Here is a 21,258-nt window from a genome sequence, read left to right as displayed (position 1 = left end):
CACACAGAAATGCCAACTGACCCAGCCGAGGCTTGAACCAGTGACCTTCTTACTGTGAGGCGATAGCGATACCCACTGCACTACCTTTCAGAATAGAACAGCCAGTTCAACCAATTCACAAATCATGTTTGTTTTTTGTGTACGGCGTTCATTAATAAATAAAAAAAAAGAATATTGAAACTACAACTTTACAACTTCTGTCAAAATCATATAAAATGTTGTTTCCAGTGGTATACAAAGTAAAAAAAATAATTCTAAGCCTAAACTCTAGAATTAATTAATGTTCCTGAATAATTCATCTGAATTAATTAAAGACGTTAATATTTAGGTTGTGACCAATATTCAGTGTCTAACCAGTTATTTTGATGTCCAATAACGATGTCAGATGTTGGTGGACTTTATGTTGTGTTGGAAGGGGACCAAAATCCAACTTTAACAAAGTCATATTGATATCAAATACTGACATTTAGTCGTCAGGTATGGCAACCAAAATCCAGCGTCTGACAGACGTCATAGTGGAAACGTCCACATAAGCTCATGTTGTGGATATTCGGTTGTTTTGGAAAGTAATCAAACCACAGCATCTGTCTGACACTACACACTAGCTGTCATCAGTCTGACGTTTGGTTCTGACGTCAACCTGATTTTCATTTCCACCAAAAAATGCAACGTCCCCATGACGTTGGGATACAGCATCCATCTGACGTCATGTTGAGGTCCTGTGCCTGCTGGATATAAACACACGAGCCATGAGTATTATTATTTAAATAAATTGAAATGACGTTAACTAAATTTACTGAAAGTTAATTCTACTCATTTGAAAAGAGTTTTGAACTCAGTGTTGAAGGTAATTAGTTAACCTAACACCTCATCACTTCCACTTAAATGGAGTAAATTCCGAGTTTCATATAGATTAGTTTAAAAAACATATTATCAAATGGTTTGAGTTGCCTTAACTTATTGCGTTTTATAGTAGGCTACTTATTGGTTTGAGTTCTCTTCATTTATCAGGTTTTATTGTGCTCAAATAGCTTTGTTTACTCAAATGGATTAAGTTCACAGTACTCATTAGGATTAGTTGTTGAACTTACCTTCAAATGGTTGTTGCAATCGGTTTCCTCAAATGGTTTGAGTTACCGTAACGTTTTGGGTTTTACACGTTATGAATCAAAAAGAACCATAAAAACTTTTTTAATAATCTAATAATGTACATTTTTCACATCCATCACTTTAATAAATTACTGTATAACAAGCCAGCTGGATTGATATTTTTTTGATTTTTAAAACAACCTATACTAAATAACTATAGCCACCCACAGAATTGTTACATATTACAATTCAAGCATTAATTTATTTAAATTCCAGAACTGCTCATCTGTTTTAACTAAATAGTCTCACTCATTGTTCAATAGCAGAGTCTGATAAAGAATTAGCCAGTATATCATCTGTAATTGCATACAAACTTTGTGCAACTTTTTGTTGTTTATCAACAATAGCGAACACACGCACCACCATGGTCATGGCGTGTGCTGTTTTCATGCCCACACGCTCATTCATGGAGCCTGTTTACACGAACATAGCTGAGATATGCAGATAAAAGTCAAGCACACAATAGCGTTATTCTTGACCACCAGACTCCTCCTCCAGAAGGGACTGCAGATGGATCGGAGGCCTTGTCCTTCTTGGAGATGTCACAGAGTTGGAGAACACAGCTGCTCATTCACATGCCCTCCTCTGCTTCACCCTGGTGCTGGCCAGCGCAAGGCAGTGTCGCCTGAACACCACAGCGGCCGGTCACAATGATTACTCCTCCCCGGTTAACTGCACTGCGCTGGATGTTCCTGCTCACCATTTCAGGCAAGATACACTCTAGAAAATTAGAATAATTTTGAGAAAAATAAATAAATTCATGCAAGAAAAAAAATCTGTCAACAAACATGCACTGTAACTAAACTTGAATAATTTAAAGCATATCAATTTATAATGAGTGACTTACTGGTATTGAACTTTACTTGACAGTCCAGTTTCATGGTAATAACCTTAGCCCATATAGTTACCTTATTTTATACAGCACAACCTGACAGTGTATATGAGGGTGCTGTAGAAGCTTAACAATTAATTTCATAATAAAAAATATAAATATAATTAATAAAATATTATCCATATCCATATTAAAGTAAATATATTTTTCGATTGACTACAGAACCAAAAAAACAACATCAAAAACAGTCAACTTCATTAAATGAAATGAGTGTCATTAACTCAAAATGTACTGAAAGTTAATTCTACTCATTTGAAAAGAGTTTTAAACAGACAAGAGTTTTGTCATTAAATTCCTCATTACTTTAACTTAAATGGATTAAGTTTACTGTACTCATATAGATAAGTTTTTTTTTTAAACTCAAATGATTTGTGGCAATCCTCTTCCTCAAGCGGTTTGAGTTGCCTTTATTGGGTTTTGCAGTACTCTGTTTGTTTGAGTTCTCTTCATTTATTGGGTTTTACTGTGCTTAAAAACCTTTGTTTACTTAAATAGATTAAGTTTACAGTATACTGTAAAAAATGTTGTCCCAACACAAATTGATTAAATTAACTTAACATTTTTAACAATTTCATGTGAATTGAACATAAAAAAATTAAGTTGTCCCAATGAAATCTTAAGCATTGTGCTGTTTCAGATCATTTTAAATAAGTATTTTAATTGAAAAAAAAATTAGAGTTTATTTAAATGGTTTTTTTCAATCAGTTTCCTCAAATGGTTTCCTTACAAAATGGTTTAAGTTACCTAAACTTTTTGGCTTTTATAGTGTAATTAAGCCTATGACACTTTAATCTGAATATTAATATCTTGCAAAATAACTATAAAATATGGTTTTGACATAGCCGATATATATATATATATATATATAAAAAATTATGTATAAATTATATATATTTAAATTATGTATTTAAAATTAGCTAAAACAACACAATTCTTAAGAATTTTTTTGGACAACTTTATTGCTTTTACATTCACTCCATTTAAATTTGTTGAGTTACCTTAATCGAGTATGAGTATATCTTTACAAAAACTAAGACTACGTGTACGTGTACAAAAAACTGAAATAAGTACAATCTAGATGGCAAAATAAATCAAAAGTCAGATTTAGGTCAGGTCAGATTTTGACCAGGTGTCAATGATCAGTCATACTTTTTTCATTGATCGAAACCAGTGATTCTGATGAGTTCACACCTCTCATATCCTCTCTTTTAGAAACTTGCAACTTTTTTACACTTTAGCTGCACGAAATTGTTCAAATGGTTAATCTAAATTTGTCAGTGTTGTCTGTACTTATCAAGTGTCCATGTAGTGAGCATTTTAAAGCATTTCCTGGATTGGCTAGCCATATTTTGACCCTTGTTTGTTTTATGTCTATGTTTGTTTTGTCTCCTGCTACGACCTTTCACCTGTTTCACTCATTACAGTAGAATACTAACAAGTAATTTAGGTAGCCTTTATTGACACATTAACGTGTGTGATTCATGTTGTAGTTAAAACTAGTTGTTGATTAGTGCATGTCTTAATTTCATTTGTTTTAATCGTTATTTACAATTATTGTAAAGTGTTACCCAGAAATGAACTATGGTGTTGGGGAAAGTTTTTTTTGAAAGTAATGTAGTAAAGTATTGTGTAACTGAGTTACTAAGTAACTAGTTATGCTACTTAGTTACTTTTCATAGTAAGTAATGAGTTACATTTCTTTTGTGTTACTTTTGCATTACTTTTTATTACCTGGCTGAGGCTTGATCTCTTTCTTTCTTTCTTTCTTTCTTTCTTTCTTTCTTTCTTTCTTTCTTTCTTTCTTTCTTTCTTTCTTTCTTTCTTTCTTTCTTTCTTTCTTTCTTTCTTTCTTTTTTTTTAATAGAGGAGCAATTAACAACGTACTTTATAAGAATCATCTACCGTTAAAAACACATTAAAAATTACACTGAATAAATGGTTGCATGCAGAACTGTTGCAAACAATTTATTTGTGTTGTATTTAAACAAACAAATTAAATTGAATAATGTTCAACTTAATTTGTTTGTTTAAATTCAACACAATTAAATTGTTTACAACCACTTAACGTAAAAAAATTGATTAAATCCAAGGAATTATCTTTGAATTTTCAGTGTATATTTTAGGATAATGTTATCTGAGAACTTCTTTACCCCAGAGCTATACATGCCCTTTATACAGATTATTGAAAGTTTAAAGCAATGTGTTTGCTACTTTTGTACTATTTGTCTTAAGTTAAATCATTGAGACAATCCCTTTTTCCTTTTCTTCGATGCATTCACAATAATGAACACAATCTCTCCTTGACTGCATGATTCATTGTGACTATTTTAATTTTTAATTCAGCAAATATTTAAAAAAAGTAACTCAAATATTATTAGCTTACCTATTTTTAAAGTAATGCATTACTTTTATTGTTACTTTGAAACATAATTTTATTATGTAACTCGCAGCACGCACCTACTAGTAAAATATTTATAAGTGATTTATGGTGTCTTAATAATTTTTTATTTGAATATAGTTGGCGGTTCATTCTGCTGTGGCGACCCCAGATTAGTAAAGGGACTGAGCCGAAAAGAAAATGACTAAATGAGGCACTTTAACAAAAATGTAGAAAGTATTTCTGCTTCATCAAAAAGCGTGGTAATGATAAACATCCGACAAGCTAATTAAGCCGAAATTAGTGCTTAAAATGTTACTAAAATGCAGTATTTGAACCTCATAATTTGACGCAAATAAATGCAAAAAGGTCCACTTTTTGAGAAAAAAGTACCACCCCTTTTAATAGGCTGGTTAAGGGCCTGTATATATATACATATATATGGCATTTTGCTAATGCTTATTTTGCTATTTCTGATGCTAATGCTAATTTTTCATTTTCATCCTACAGCTGGCATTTCCCCCATCTTGGCATTTCATGTGACGGAGGGAAGCACAGTGATTTTATCATGTCATTATTCTGTGAAGCACCACGGTCTGAGCCACGTCTGCTGGGGTAGAGACTGCGGGACTTTTTGGTGTAACGACATCATTGTTCAGACCGATGAGTACGGCGTGATCTCCAAAGTCTCGGACAGGTACCGGCTCATCGGGGATGTGATGTTGGGACAGATGGACTTGGGGATCCAAAAGATACAGAAGTCGGACAGTGGGCCCTACTGCTGCAGAGTGGACATAGAGGGCTTCTTTAATGATAAGAAGATGTCCTACACGCTACAAGTCATGAAAGGCAAGTTTAATGATTACTTATAAAGTTGGACAGCATTTGGAGAGATTTAAATAATTGTTTAAATTTTTTAATTTTAATTTTAGTTTTTTTTTCATGTTTTTAGCCCCAACAACTGTGGCTCCAAAAACTACTACACAAATTACAACAGAACCAATGGAAACACAGACAGGTGAGTGCAACGATTGTACAATGACTTGAGAACAGTGAACAGAAGAGTTGTTTTTATTTGACTTTCTTTTTTTTTCTTTTTTTTTGACATTACAAATTTTACAATTACTAGTTTAGGTCCTGCTAAAAAAAAAAACGAAGAGTATTTAGAAATATAAACTCTGATTGTGGCCTATAAACTCAGACAAAGGAAGGGACAATTTATCTTTAAGTAAGAATTGTGACAAGTAATGTCACAAATCGAAAAATAAAACTTTAAAATTGCAAGTCGTACTGTCAGGATTATGAAAAAGGCATAATTGTGAGATTAAATCTCAATTACAAGATTTTATCTTGTAGCTTTAAATTAAAAGCATAAAACAGCAAGCTAATATACTGCAATTCCAAGGTAAAGGTCTGAAAAGTTCAAAATGAATTCAGAATTCAAAATTCTCCTTTTATTATAAAAACTTTTTTTTTTACTATGGAAAAAGGATTCCCACTGTAAAAAATGAAAGTTGTTTCAGCTTAAAAAAATAAATGTTTGTGCTTCCTTAAAATTTTAGATTTTATTTATTCTTTTCCAGCTTGGTCACTGAATTGATCTTATCCTACTTATCCAGCATATGTTTTACACAGCGGATGCCCTTCCAGCTGCAACCCCTCACTAGGAAACATCCTTACACACTCATTCACACACATACACTATGGACAATTAGCTTACCCAGTTCACCAATACCACATGTCTTTGGATTGTGGTGGAAACCGGAGCACCTGGAGGAAACCCACGCGAACATGGGGAGAAAATAAAAACTCCAACCAGCGCTCAAACCAGCGACCTTCTTGATGTGAGGTGGTCGTGCTACCCACTGCGCCAAATTGTTTGTCATTTTTTACCTGCACAATCAAATTGTAAACCTACAGAAAGACATTTATCGTCTGACATCATGCAAAAGTAAACAAATCTACATTTGAGTAAAAGTATTACAATAAAACTAAATAAATGAATAAATAAACAAATTAGACACACACACACACACACACACACACACACACACACAGACACACACACACACACACACACACACAGACACACACACACACACACACACACACACACACACACACACACACACACACACACACACACACACACACACACACACACACACACATATATATGTGGAGTTTGCATGTTCTCCCTGCGGTCATGTGGGTTTCCTCCGGGTCATTGTCCATAGTGTATGAGTGTGAATGAGTGTATATGGATGTTTCCCAGAAATGGATTGCTGTTGGAAGAGCATCTGCTGCGTAAAACATTTGCTGGATAAGCTGGCGGTTCATTCCGTTTTAGAGACCTCAGATTAATAAAGGGACTTAGCCGAAAAGAAAATGAATGAATGAAGTTCAGTCAAGTAAAACTTACATGATATAAGTTATGTCAACACATTCAATCCAGATAAGTTAACTCAACTTTAAACATTATGTTGTGATAACTAATTGGCCCAAACACATTTCTACAGTGTACAGTAGCAGTTACTGTCAACAGCTAAATAAAAACAAATAGATCAAAATGCTGCATATAGTGCCAATATTCTGACAGAAAACGCTTATTGAAGCAAAATAGCCAAAAACCTGAAAGACTGAAAAACCAATAGGGTTTTTTAAAGTGTGTTGCCTCAAAAAATAAATAAATAAATAAATAAAATAAAATAAATAAATAAAAAATAAAATAAATAAATAAATCTGCTGACTGCTATTAACAGTTAATTCCCTGCACAAACTTTTGTGTCAACTTTTTTTTTCCTACACTCTTGCTTTATCTAACAGTTCATCAGACCACCATATGCACCTCAATTATCATCATGTGTGCTTGTGCACAATCATATCATGTCAAAAGACCACAACCCAAATGTCACAGACCCTTGTGGGCAGAGTTAACATTTCTCAGCCAGCTTTAGCAACAAAAAAACGATTTCCTGTGTTTCGTTCTGAATTTTGCAGCATCTCTATCAGATCCGTCCAGAGGAGGAGACTCGTCACTCAATGACATTTCCTGGCAGAACGAAACTCATGTGCATTCAGGGGCAATGGTGAGTCATGTAAGAACATGAAAAATAAACAAACAGTGTCACTGTTAAATGCTTATGGTACATCTCTAAAGCATAATATGTATTTTAGAAAATGAAGTATTTATTGTGCTTTATATGTAACTGTTTCTGCAGGAAAATGGATCACATTCATTTGGAAAGCTTATGACTCATTTTATATCTTGCAATAAAACACTGCCAGCGAGGTCTTTTATTTCTCACTAGCCACAAAGTTAAATGCCACTCAGCATTTCCACTAGCCACAGTTTGTTGTTGGGAAATTGCATATTTATATGATTCATATTCACTGTTTTGTGGTAAAACAGACTTAAATTAATTTCCATGGCTTTTTTTTTTTGTTTTTTTTTTTGGCTTTTATAAAATGGCAAAAATAAATTTAGGAAATATAACCAACACATTAAATAAATAAAAGCTTTAGTAAATGTATTTCATCTTTCATAAGAAAAGGTAAATTATCAACAAAAATCCATATTTCCATTTCAAAACTTCACAGTTTCAAGCAGTTTTTTCAAATGCATAGAAGTATTTAATACAAAATGACATTTGCATAAGTAAAGTTATTAGCTAAGCATTTCAAAGTAGTTTTAATCAGGGTGTGAATTACAGGGGGGGTTGGAAGGGATTCCTTCCTAATTAACGCTTGATCCCCACTGCATGTCAAAACAATAGTGAGAATTATTAGTCTCTGATCTGTATCTTAATATCAATAATTAAAACAATATATAATATAAATATATAATATAAATGTACATTTGACCCTATAAGGGTTCATACCACTGCATGCATTATAGCGCCGACCAGTCTGTGCAAGAAAAAAAAAAAAACATTTAACAGTCTGAAACCAACCAATCTAAGCACAGATTGACATAGTCAAGGTTCACAAGAAACTTTTCTTGCAAAACTGGTGTTTGTATCTACATACAGCCTAAAAGTCAAATAAAATTAGATGCATATGTAACCCTTTTTCCTTTTACCTCTAGACTCCAGATAAAAAGAACCTGATAAAAGGGCCTGAGTTCACAAGATTACTTTTATATATCCACTGATTGTCGGACTAACCTGAACACGTTTAACTTAGATTAATATTAGTTATGTACTGCACTCACTAATCACTCAAATACCAACAAAGACAAAATAAGGACCCAAAACCACAAGGATTAACTATAAAAGTGTATTCAAGGTATTTTACATAAATAAAAAACAATATCACTCAATAATGTAGAAAAATAAAATAAAAGTGTATTATTTACATCCAATAGGTATCAATTTTATGCTCAGATGCAGCACAGAAAGCCAAAAAATCACTTAAGGAATACAGAAATACTCAAAATATGACAATAAACCAATGTGTTTCTCCTATTATTAGACTTAACACAGTAATTTGTATAGGCTTGTTCCCTTATGCTATTATAATTTAAAATCTCTTCCTAAAGCTATCTCTTTATGTATTCAATAGTAAGTTTGCTACTCTAAAACAAAAACCCGCAATAAACAATAGATTATAACTCTCCCGTAAAGCTGACTTTAACAATATAAAGGAACTACTTTTATGACAGAGAATTTGAAAGAAAAACCTTTTAACAAGTCACGTTAGGGCTATGTGGATCCACACACACACACTCTCATACACATACACCAATCCCACCCCGTTGCAGGCCTGATGTGCAGCTTGAGTTCGGTGTGGCCCAGAAACAAACAAATGGCCCCTTCGCTCAACCGAGCAAACAAAATAAAGGTACCTTACTTATAAGATGACAAATCGAGGCTCACGCATGTGTAACCTGACACCATCCAACGCCAAACTCGCTGTCCAACGATGCTCGCCGACTGGTGTAGCCCACGACACTCACAGCTGTTAGGTGTGCTTCCTTTCACCGTGATGCTTCCAACAAGTTCGTTCTTCACGTCACAGTTTTCAGTTCGTAAGGGTTTCGAACTAATTTTGGTGATTAAAGTCCTGTGAAGAACTTTCCATATACAAAGGACAACTTAAACTGCTTCTCACTCACTGCACAAATCAGATCTTCTTTCCGTTTCTTTTTAGCAACGTGTGTGCGCTGCTAAACACACTAAATCTAAAATTAAAGGGAATATAACAGACTTTATGGTCTAAAATCTACATACTTCCCGATCTCTCACGCACTGCGTGTGTCTTTTTTTCCTCTCTCTCCCGATCTTTTTTCTCCCGCCCCTCTTTACTCCTGATTGGAGGAGCAAAAACACACTCTCTAATTCACCCAATCAGATAACAGCATCTCCCCACATAGCATTTGTTATGCTAGACCTGTGTCATCTCAACCAAGCTTGCTGAATACTCTCTCACGTATTTCTTAAAGGAACATACACATCATTTTGTAATGGTATCTGCATACACATAAATGGTGTTATTACCACAGGGTTACATTCTCCCCTTTCTAAAGGTCTACATGCCCCCATGAGACCAAACGTTCATAAGCAGCATACTGGTACATTACTGTTTTGAAGAAACCTTTAAACAGTTACAACAAACCTGGTTGGCTTTAACATCAGAAGTCTCAAAACTGATCCTAATAACCAGTCCACGAGAGACTAATGTTATAGATCGATCAGTAGGTTCACCTGGTACATCATAACTGAGCCGACTGGTGGGTTTTACTTGCCTTCTGAGTCTGTAGGGAGAACTTCTGTTGTTTGCTTTGTTAGAATCTTCTGAAACAGGATGGTCTCCCCTTTCTAATTCTGCTTGTTCGTCCACAACAGACTCAGATTGCTCTCCACTCTCGTCAGACATTACCACCAGTAATTCTTCCCCTACCTCGCTCTTTTCATGATCAGACAATGCACCAACATCTTCCCCAATCCTATCATTACAGTTTGACTTTGGCTCTCTACAAGCAAAATCAAAGACTTTAGTCTGACCTTCACTGTAGCCATAGCACATCTCACTCTCAGAGCTGGAAGAGGGATCAGCTACATCCACAGACCTATTTGGTTCTAAATGTTCTCGCCCTAATGGTTTAGCTGATCTTGTACGAGGTTTCCGGAAAACCCTCTCCTTGTCAGAGATTTTAGGGAACCTAATAAACTCACCTATTGGCAACAGGTGGTCCCTATGCAAGGTTTTCTCCCTCCCCAGTACTCCTTCAGGTTTCAGCCGATACACAGGCACATTTGGAAATTTTTCTACCACTGTGTGAGGAATAGAACTCCACCTGTCCTGTAACTTGTGCTTTCCCTTAAGTCCTAAATTTCTAATCAACACCCTATCCCCCTCCTCCAGGACCTGATGTTTAACTCTACAATCATACCTTGTTTTGTTTTTCTGGTGGTTTTTGAAAGCCGCTGCAGATGCCAATTTATAGGCCTCAGAGAGATCAGTCTTCAAATTGTTGACATACTGCATGTGACTAATCCCTTCCTCATCCGAGAGGGACAAAGCAAAACAAATGTCTACTGGTAAACGGGCCTCTCTACCAAATAGTAAAAAGTAAGGTGAATAGCCTGTTGCCTCATTGTGGGTACAGTTATAGGCATGCACCAATGGAGTAATAAATTGGCTCCACCTTTGCTTCCGTTCAGTGTCCATAGTGCCCAGCATAGACAGAAGCGTACGGTTAAAACGCTCCGGCTGAGGGTCTCCCTGGGGATGGTAGGGTGTAGTTCTGGATTTTCGAATGCCTAGCATTCTACAAAACTCTTGTATCAGCCTACACTCAAAATCCCGCCCCTGATCCGAATGTATGCGAGCCGGTAAACCATAGTGAATGAAAAACTTTTCGAATAACACCCTAGCAACTGTTGATGCTTTCTGATCCCTGGTTGGGTATGCTTGAGCATACCGGGTAAAATGGTCTGTTACCACTAACACGTTCGCAAACCCCTTGCTGTCAGGTTCCAGGGACAGAAAGTCAATGCAAACCAGTTCTAGGGGGCCATTACTAGTCATTCGATTCAGGGCAGCCGCTTTTTGTGGAATAGTTTTCCTTGCAACACAACGACCACAATTTTTCACATATGTTTCCACCTCAGGACCCATCTTTGGCCAATAAAACCGATCTTTCAGGAGTTCAAGAGTTTTGTCCACCCCCAGATGACCATTTTCGTCATGGAGGGACCTCAAAACCAAGAGTCTGTATTCGGTAGGTAGCACCAACTGAAATCGCTGTTTATCATTCTGTGTGGTTACAAGTCTGTAAAGCACGCTGTCTTTGATTTTTAATTTTAACCACTGCTGTTTCAGGATTGCAATCATCGGATTGGACTCTTTCTCAATAGACATTATCTGGCCTGACTCTACTGCCTTTTTTACCACTCCAATGACAGGATCATTCTCTTGAGCTTTCTTTAAGTCTGCTTTGGTCAACCGTTCTAAAGGACCAGCCTCTAACTGCATAAAACCAGCAAAAACCCCAGGAATCTCCTCGGGAGAAACTCCTAATTGGTCCACAAATCTAGTTAATGTACTGAAAGATCTATCACCCCGAGTAAGCTTGCATATCGCTTGGACACCTGCTTACGGAATCTCTACCCATTCACCTTCCACTTCAGTCTCATGAGGATTACGGGACAACATATCAGCGTCAATATTTTGTCGACCTGGCCTATACTGTACGTCAAAATCATACGTGGATAAAGAAGCCAACCATCTGTGTCCGGTTGCGTTCAGTTTGGCACTGCTTAGCACATAAGTGAGAGGGTTGTTGTCAGTTCGAACTGTGAACCTTGCCCCATACAAGTAGTCGTGAAACTTATCCACCACGGCCCACTTAAGGGCAAGGAACTCCAGTTGGTGTATTGGATAGTTCTTTTCTGCCTCACTCAACTTACGGCTGGCATAAGCAACTGGACGCACCCCATCAGGGTGTTCTTGATTGAGTACTGCCCCAAGACCATCCAAACTTGCATCAACATGCAGTATGTACGGCTTCGAGGGATCTGCAAAGGCGAGGACTGGGGTGTTTGTCAGTCTATGCACTATCTCGTTAAAAGCAGCAGTACTCTCAGAAGTCCATCTATCTCCAAAAGGTTCTGACTCCCTAAAGTACTCTTTGGGACTGCCTGAATTGGGGTCCTTCTTACTTTTAGTAGTCGGAGGAAAACCCTTAGTCAAATCGGTCAGGGGCCTCACAATGGATGAATAATTTTTTATGAATCTACGGTAATACCCGCAGAACCCCAAGAATGACCTAAGAGACTTTAAATCATGCGGCTGCTTCCAACGAGTGACTGCTTCAATTTTCGCAGGATCAACAGCAACACCCGCGGCAGACACTATGTGTCCTACATAGCGCACCTCTGGCTGACAAAATTGACATTTATCGATTGACACTTTAAGACCACATTCCTCAAGTCTGTCTAAAACTTTGAGTAGGCGCTCTTCATGTTGTTCCAATGTTTGACCGAACACTATGATATCATCAAGATATACAATGGCTTCAAGAAGATGCATGTCCCCCACGGCCCTTTCCATCAGGCGTTGGAAAGTAGCCGGGGCTCCCGTGATGCCCTGGGGCATTCGTTCAAATTGAAAAAAGCCTACAGGACATATAAACGCGGTTTTCTCTTTATCCTCCTCAGCCATTGGTATCTGATAATATCCGCTTCTTAAATCCAGGACAGAGAACCATTTACTTCCTACCAAGCAGTCCAATGCATCCTCTACCCTAGGAGTGACATACTGATCAGGAATTGTCCTGCTGTTTAGGGTACGGTAGTCCACACACATCCTCACATCCCCATTTTTCTTTCGTGCAACCACTATGGGTGAGGCGTATGGACTCCGAGACTCCTTAACAATCCCTGCTGCCATCAAGTTCTTCAAGTGACGCCGAACATCCTCAAGGTCAGCCGGAGCTAGCCTTCGAGAACGCTCACGAAATGGGTTCTCATCACGCAGCCTTATGTGATGCTCAACTCCCTTCGCTAAACCCACATCCCAGTCAGAGAGAGAGAACACATTAACTCGCTGTGACAACTTCTGCCTTAACCGGACCTTCCATTCTGGCGGTACTGGAGAATTTCCAAAATCAAATAACTCGAAGTCAATTTCTGGACAGACCTTTACGGCATTTTTGGCCTCTCTAACGGTGTCGGTGGCATAGACTCTAGCAAGCACAGTACCCGTTGGTATAGACTTCTCTTTCAAAGTGTCATTTCTCACCAGAATACGAAAATGGTTAGCATCAATGGCGGAAAAAGGTACAACCACTGGAGGAACTAGCACGCCTGCTGGGAGAACATTATCCTCTGGAGCTTCTACTAAATAAATATCTTTGCCCAAAAAATCTTGCTCAACCAACTGACCAGATACGCATGTCTCAGTCTGCGGGGGAATAGTAAGAGGATTGGGATCTACCCACTTCACTTCTCCAACGGGCTTGTCTTCAGTTAACCCACAAGTAGGTGGAAAACCTCTTCCCTCCATCACCATTGGAGTCTGAATTCTCATTGCATGAGTGAACTGAGCACTAAAACTTCCCTGACAGATACCGGCCAGTCGTTGGAAAAGGCTGGCATTAGTTCCAATTATTACCGGTGCCTGCTCTGGTCCCTTGGGTTCAGGACACACTAAAGCAAGTACGGAGATGGTCTCTGGAACACCCATAAGAGAAACTGGGAACTCCATATCCACTACAATATAACCCCTATACGGGTAACTAGATGGACTTAAACCCCAAATAGCTAGACCATCAATAGGCTGCAGCGGAACCTGAGGTAGGTGGGTCAAATACCACTTCTCAAATACAATGGTTACTTGGGAACCACTATCCATCAGAGCAACACACGGGTGTCCATTTACCTTTACATTAAATGTAAGCGAGGGCCCTACAAGCCCTTTGGGTAAGTGACTTGACTCTGAGGATTCAACATGACTTTTCTTAGAGAAACATTCTCCTTTCTCTGGGTGACAAGTGTTGGGGTTCAGTGTAGGGGGTGTATCTTTTGGTTTTCGGACCAGCTTGAGTAATTTCTGGATCACAAGAACATGATTTTCTGCTGATCTACATTTTGGAGCAATATGCCCGTCTTCCCCACAGCGATAGCAGAAAAAGCCTTCACTGCTCTGGCCCTGTGGTCCGCCTGTGGCCACAGAGGTTCGGGTAGGGGGTGTATATTCTTTCCCACTAGAGACATAGGGGCCTACCTTCAACGAAGACAACTGCTCTTGTAGTTGTTGCACCTGAGCTCTCAAAGCCTGTACTTCTGAAGTTAAAGGTAATACAGAGCTTTTTTCCTCTAATTTCCCTTTTACACACACTCCTTCTGGAGGTCGCGATGGTTTTTGTTCCCCTAACTGAAGTCTCAATTCCTTTACACCCACTTTTGAGGTATCACGGCTAACTTGACTGCTCTTTAATCGATCTTTTGAGTGGGCCTCCCTTACATTAACTGTAAATCTACGTCTAACGGCCTCAGTCTCCTCCTCCTCTCTAATTTCATTTAAGAGCCTCAGAAAAGTAGGTGGATTGTCCTTTCTTTCACGTAGTCGCAATTTTAACATCATTATATCGGACTCTACCGCACCCCTCAACAGTTGCTCAATTCGAGCTCTGTCAGCTCGTTGGGGTGTCAGCCCTCCTCGTTTAATCACCAAGGTGAGTGATCGCTCAAGTCGACGCAGAAAATCAGATAGGATCTCACCAGGCTCTTGTCGAAGCAACCGGAATGCGAAATATAAATCTTCTCCCGACTCTGAGGTACTAAAGGCACTCTCCAAAGCCTCAAGATACTCTTGTGCTGTAGCGTCAGGGTTATCTTCTCTAACGGCCTTTACAAGCTCTAAAGCGGGGCCCTTAAGACTTTCAACTACTCGCTTTCTTTTTTCTTTAGCTGAACATTCACACTCTGTTACCATTAGTTTAGCTTGTTCCAGCCAGTTTTCACTACTTTCTTCCCCAGCAGGTGTGGGGACTGTTCCTGAAAAAATTCGCAAACGGCGATAAGCTTGGCCATCACTAGGGGGCTTTGATGTTTTCTCTAGTAATTCCCCTATAGCCCGGATTATATTCTCAGGGGAAGTCACACCTGACAAGAGAGGATTAACCACACCTTGTAAATCACTCATGGATTTTCCCTCTTGAGACAGGAACTGAACCAATTTCTCTTGAAAAACATCAACATCAGGTTCATCATCTAGAGCAACAAGAATTTTCCAAGCCCCTCCAGATACTGGCAACACTTCAGAAGGAACCTGTGAAGCACTAATTTTTTCACGACACTCACACAATACCTGGATTGTGTCTGGTGTCGCACCCTCTTTGGTAGCACGAGCCCGCACCCTACCAAAACTCTTAATGGTTTGCACGGTGTCCTCTATTTCAGCAACATCTGTATCAGATGGTACCCCAAGAAGTAAAATGGCATACTGTGGATCAACTTTCTCTGACTCACACCACCTGTGAAACTCAGAGGACCCTTCTTGCGCTTTATCAGCCATCCTATATTTTTTCTAACAGTACCTAATGTTTTCTCTCTACGTTTACAGATTTATCCGAGGTCAGTGGATCCCAGCGGTGCCTCCATTTTATGTAACCCTTTTTCCTTTTACCTCTAGACTCCAGATAAAAAGAACCTGATAAAAGGGCCTGAGTTCACAAGATTACTTTTATATATCCACTGATTGTCGGACTAACCTGAACACGTTTAACTTAGATTAATATTAGTTATGTACTGCACTCACTAATCACTCAAATACCAACAAAGACAAAATAAGGACCCAAAACCACAAGGATTAACTATAAAAGTGTATTCAAGGTATTTTACATAAATAAAAAACAATATCACTCAATAATGTAGAAAAATAAAATAAAAGTGTATTATTTACATCCAATAGGTATCAATTTTATGCTCAGATGCAGCACAGAAAGCCAAAAAATCACTTAAGGAATACAGAAATACTCAAAATATGACAATAAACCAATGTGTTTCTCCTATTATTAGACTTAACACAGTAATTTGTATAGGCTTGTTCCCTTATGCTATTATAATTTAAAATCTCTTCCTAAAGCTATCTCTTTATGTATTCAATAGTAAGTTTGCTACTCTAAAACAAAAACCCGCAATAAACAATAGATTATAACTCTCCCGTAAAGCTGACTTTAACAATATAAAGGAACTGCTTTTATGACAGAGAATTTGAAAGAAAAACCTTTTAACAAGTCACGTTAGGGCTATGTGGATCCACACACACACACTCTCATACACATACACCAATCCCACCCCGTTGCAGGCCTGATGTGCAGCTTGAGTTCGGTGTGGCCCAGAAACAAACAAATGGCCCCTTCGCTCAACCGAGCAAACAAAATAAAGGTACCTTACTTATAAGATGACAAATCGAGGCTCACGCATGTGTAACCTGACACCATCCAACGCCAAACTCGCTGTCCAACGATGCTCGCCGACTGGTGTAGCCCACGACACTCACAGCTGTTAGGTGTGCTTCCTTTCACCGTGATGCTTCCAACAAGTTCGTTCTTCACGTCACAGTTTTCAGTTCGTAAGGGTTTCGAACTAATTTTGGTGATTAAAGTCCTGTGAAGAACTTTCCATATACAAAGGACAACTTAAACTGCTTCTCACTCACTGCACAAATCAGATCTTCTTTCCGTTTCTTTTTAGCAACGTGTGTGCGCTGCTAAACACACTAAATCTAAAATTAAAGGGAATATAACAGACTTTATGGTCTAAAATCTACATACTTCCCGATCTCTCACGCACTGCGTGTGTCTTTTTTTCCTCTCTCTCCCGATCTTTTTTCTCCCGCCCCTCTTTACTCCTGATTGGAGGAGCAAAAACACACTCTCTAATTCACCCAATCAGATAACAGCATCTCCCCACATAGCATTTGTTATGCTTGACCTGTGTCATCTCAACCAAGCTTGCTGAATACTCTCTCACGTATTTCTTAAAGGAACATACACATCATTTTGTAATGGTATCTGCATACACATAAATGGTGTTATTACCACAGGGTTACACATAGTTTAATAGATTGACCTTAAGTAACCTCTAAAATAACTAATCTGAGTTATTTTAAATCTTAAAACGCTGAAAACATAAATATGTTTAATTAATAATTTAGATGTAATTTAAATAAATAAAGAAATTTGATTAACCGGGGCATGATGGTGGTGCAGTGGAAAGCATGATCATCTCCTGAAAAGCCCTAGTTACATAATCAGGCTCATTCTGAAAACCTAGCCCTATATACCTTTCTAGAGATCGCAAATTATGTAGCCAGAAGTACATATGACTGCTTTTTGTCTTTAAAACAAAATACGGTGTGGAATGGCACCGTTCCTTTTCGCGATAACCAGCCGATCGCTTACCTCCATATGGATGGCTTTCCAACGGTTACCAGTTTGTTCAGTAGCTCGCCACGTACGTTGGTGGACTTAAGATGCAGAAAGGAGTTGACCATGACGATGGGGTTCAAGTCTGACAAAGAACGGTTCCAGAAAGCGAATAAGACAAAAACACAAGCCAAAAAATAAAATTAACAAGTTAAATACTGGGGATAATGTGGTAAAATCTGAAAATGTGGTAAAAAAAAAAATAGCTTTTTAAAACTGTCGGTTGAGTTTAGGGAAAAAGTAGGGTGGGTCAATCGACAGCGGTCTCTGGTGGATTTACATGAGAACAGCAGGCACTAATGGCTGTGTCAGTTGTCATTTCTGTGTGGAGTTTGTAGGTTCTGTGTTTGTGTGGGTTTCCTCCGAGTGCTCTGGTTTTCCCACACAGTCCAAAGACATGTGCCATAGGTGAATTGAAAAAGCTATATTGGCCGCAGTGTATGTGTGTGAATGCGGGAGTGTATGGGTGTTTCCCAGTGTTGGGTTGTAGCTGAAAGGGCATCCGCTGCGTAAAACATTTAAACCCCCCCCCCCCCCCCCCCAAGATTAATGAAAGGAATGAACGAATGAATGATCAACTGAAGCATTTAATACACAAAGTGACATTACCGAAGATTCTGACACCCCCGATCATCAATGTATAATACACAGCATGATTTGAATTCATAAAAACCAAATTAACCACCCACTGGTTATTAGACAGTCCACGCTTACTGATGTTCATAAATGTTTATTTTTATCACAGAAAACTGAAAACCAAAGAAATGTAGTTTGTGCCAACTCTCACAGTTTAAATTAATCAGTGAGGGTCACATAACCTTGGTCTCAAGCAATGCTATTTTTTTCGAATCATAAAGTAACAAAAACTCCTAAGGAAATGAAAAAATCTAAAACTGTTAACGTCTAAACTTTTATTAGTATACAAATAAAAATATGGTTTATTTTGTGAACTAACCCTAAGAGTCTTGAAATTCTTCTAAATGTGTGATTTTAAGATGGAGGAGCCGATCTCTAGGATCATGCTGCAGATTAACATCCCGGTGTTGTCTCTGTCTCTCAGTCTGCTTCTGGTTCTTTTGGGTGCTCTGGCCCTTTTGACCTTCAAACGTATGTATTGCCCTCAGCTATTATTCTACTGGACCTTGAAAAAGTTCACTTCCAGAATGATTGGTCAGCATTGACATCTACTTGTCTTCCATATTCTCCCCATATATGTAAATGAATGGTAACCATAAACCTTTCGGAAACCAACATTTTTCAAATATCTTTTGTGGGTCCCACTTTATATTAGATGGCCTTAACTAATATGATTTTACACTGAAATTAATCATTTTTTTACCATGTGTTTACTGTGTAAATATTTTTTTGTTTACATTATACGTAATTGCATCTGTTAACTTCTATATTTACATTTGTAATTGACCATCCCTTACACCAGTGGTCACCAAACTTGTTCCTGTAGGGCCAGTGTCCTGCAGGTTTTAGCTCCAACTCTAATCAAACACACCTGAACAAGCCAATCAAGCTCTTACTAGGTATACTTGAAACACCCAGGCAGGTGTGTTGAGGCAAGTTGGAGCTAAACCCTGCAGGGACACCGGCCCTCCAGGACCGTAATTGGTGACCCCTGCCTTACACCGTAACCCACTTTTAAACCTATACCACCAAACCTGTCCCTAACCCAACCCATATCCAATCTGTGATTGATTATGAACTACATTGTATTTATTTTTGTAATGCAAGTACATAGTAGTTAAAATAAAGTGGGATCCACCCTTTTGTGTTTAAGAGAAGTAAGAAAGTTTTACCTGTTTGGAACAAGTTGAAGATGAGTAAACCATGACAGATTTTACATTATGGAAGTGAACAACTGCTTTATTGAAAGAACTATTGTAAGTGTTTTCTAAATAGAAATATGCACAGTTGAAGTCAGAATTTGTAATTTTTTATAGTTATCTTTGCCATGATGACAGTACATGCTATTTTATGATAGTTTTGACCTTAAAATTGTTTAAAAAAAAGTTAAATATGTTAACTAAAGTTTTTATTTTAGCTGAAATAAAACAAATAAGACTTTTTCCAGAAGCAAAAATATTATAGGAAATATTGTGAAAAATTTCTTGCTCTGTTAAACATCATTTGGGAAATATTTAAAAAAAGAAAAACAATATTCACAGGAGGACTAATAACTGACTTCAACTGCATATTTGTAAATTCTGATTGACAGGTGGCTTTTATGGGAAGGCATTACACAGTGGGTGGTAAGTATGATTCATTCACCAAAACCTTTCACGAAATGCTTGCTGTAATGCTGTGTAATCACAATTATTGCTGTGTTTTTCATCCTCAGTTTCTCAAAGGAGCCCAGACACATTATTTATGAAATACGGACAAGAAGACCAGTGGAGGAGAACATCTACACCCTGGAGTAAAAACAAAACATGACTGATTCTCAACTTAAGCCAAAAAATAGAAATGTTCTCATCATTTACACAACCTCAAGTATTTCCAAACCTTTAAAAGTTTCTTCCTTCTGTTGAATGTAAAAGTAGATAATTTGAAGAAAACTGAACACCTATAACCACCAAACTTCCATAGCAAGAAAAAACAAACACTTTGGAAGTCGGAGTATATCCGTTCTCAGCTTTCTTCATAATATATTCTTTTATGTTTAACAGAAAAGTAAACAGAGAGTAAATGAGGACAGATTTTTTTATTTTTGGATGAATTATCCCTTTAATACATACATACATATTTATAGTATTCTTTATTATTCATAACGGTATACATAAACGAGTGCAACTGGGGCTGTCTTTTTTGCATATAAAATACACATTTAAAAAAATGATGACTGATGTTACATTTTTGTGCGAAGCATATCTTTAAATATGTAAACTCATGTAAAGTTGTACAAATTGAAGAAAGTATATATCCTTCACGTTAAAAATAAAACTGCAATATTGTCTTTTGTTCATGTGTTTGCTAATTTATGGGGAACATTTAAACCATGATTGCGTTAGACTTATTTCAGCCTCGGCATAAAGGAATAATGCAAAAAGTAAAGTAAAAGACCTTTACTCTTAATTGAATTACTAGAAAGCAGATTTCGCTATATAACGAAATTTAGATTCTAAGTATCAAGTTTAAACATCAAATTTAAGAGCAGATGGAGAGACAAAAGAGACAAAGAATTTTGAAGTACACTCAGAAATAAAGGTACAAGGGCTGTCACTAGGGCATTACCTTTTAAAAGTACATATTATACCTGAAGGTACATTTTATGTGCATTTGGGTACTGATTGTAACTTTGAGGTACCGCTAAGGACTCTTTAAGTACAAATATGTACCTTTTAAAAAGGTACTGCCCCAGTGACAACTCTTGTACCTTTATTTCTGAGCGTG

The 21,258-nt window shown here is 37.6% G+C and overlaps 3 protein-coding genes across 6 annotated transcripts in view; 1 reads left to right on the top strand and 2 right to left on the bottom strand.

The window, feature by feature from the left end:
• The window catches only part of ppp3ca (protein phosphatase 3, catalytic subunit, alpha isozyme), a 267,749-nt gene that overhangs the window by 97,770 nt on the left and 148,721 nt on the right, over window positions 1-21,258 (bottom strand). The gene's annotated exons all lie outside the window — the stretch shown is intronic.
• On the top strand, window positions 1,328-20,827 carry timd4 (T cell immunoglobulin and mucin domain containing 4). Of its 4 annotated transcripts, none has more exons than XM_068215758.2 (7): window positions 1,328-1,857; window positions 4,929-5,267; window positions 5,371-5,436; window positions 7,419-7,507; window positions 18,917-18,963; window positions 20,084-20,117; window positions 20,207-20,825. In XM_068215758.2, exons 1-7 carry the CDS (start codon window positions 1,800-1,802, stop codon window positions 20,237-20,239), a joined length of 666 nt encoding a protein of 221 aa, XP_068071859.2. In that variant the 5' UTR covers window positions 1,328-1,799; the 3' UTR covers window positions 20,240-20,825.
• LOC137491412 (uncharacterized) lies at window positions 8,479-17,255 on the bottom strand. The gene has a single exon (XM_068220588.2). It carries the CDS (start codon window positions 15,939-15,941, stop codon window positions 12,018-12,020), a length of 3,924 nt encoding a protein of 1,307 aa, XP_068076689.2. The 5' UTR covers window positions 15,942-17,255; the 3' UTR covers window positions 8,479-12,017.

This window comes from Danio rerio, chromosome 21, assembly GCF_049306965.1.
Source record: "Danio rerio strain Tuebingen ecotype United States chromosome 21, GRCz12tu, whole genome shotgun sequence".
In the NCBI taxonomy this organism is placed as follows: Eukaryota; Metazoa; Chordata; class Actinopteri; order Cypriniformes; family Danionidae; genus Danio; species Danio rerio.
Note: the sequence above shows the minus strand (reverse complement) of the source record. Positions and strands in the feature narration are given on the sequence as shown.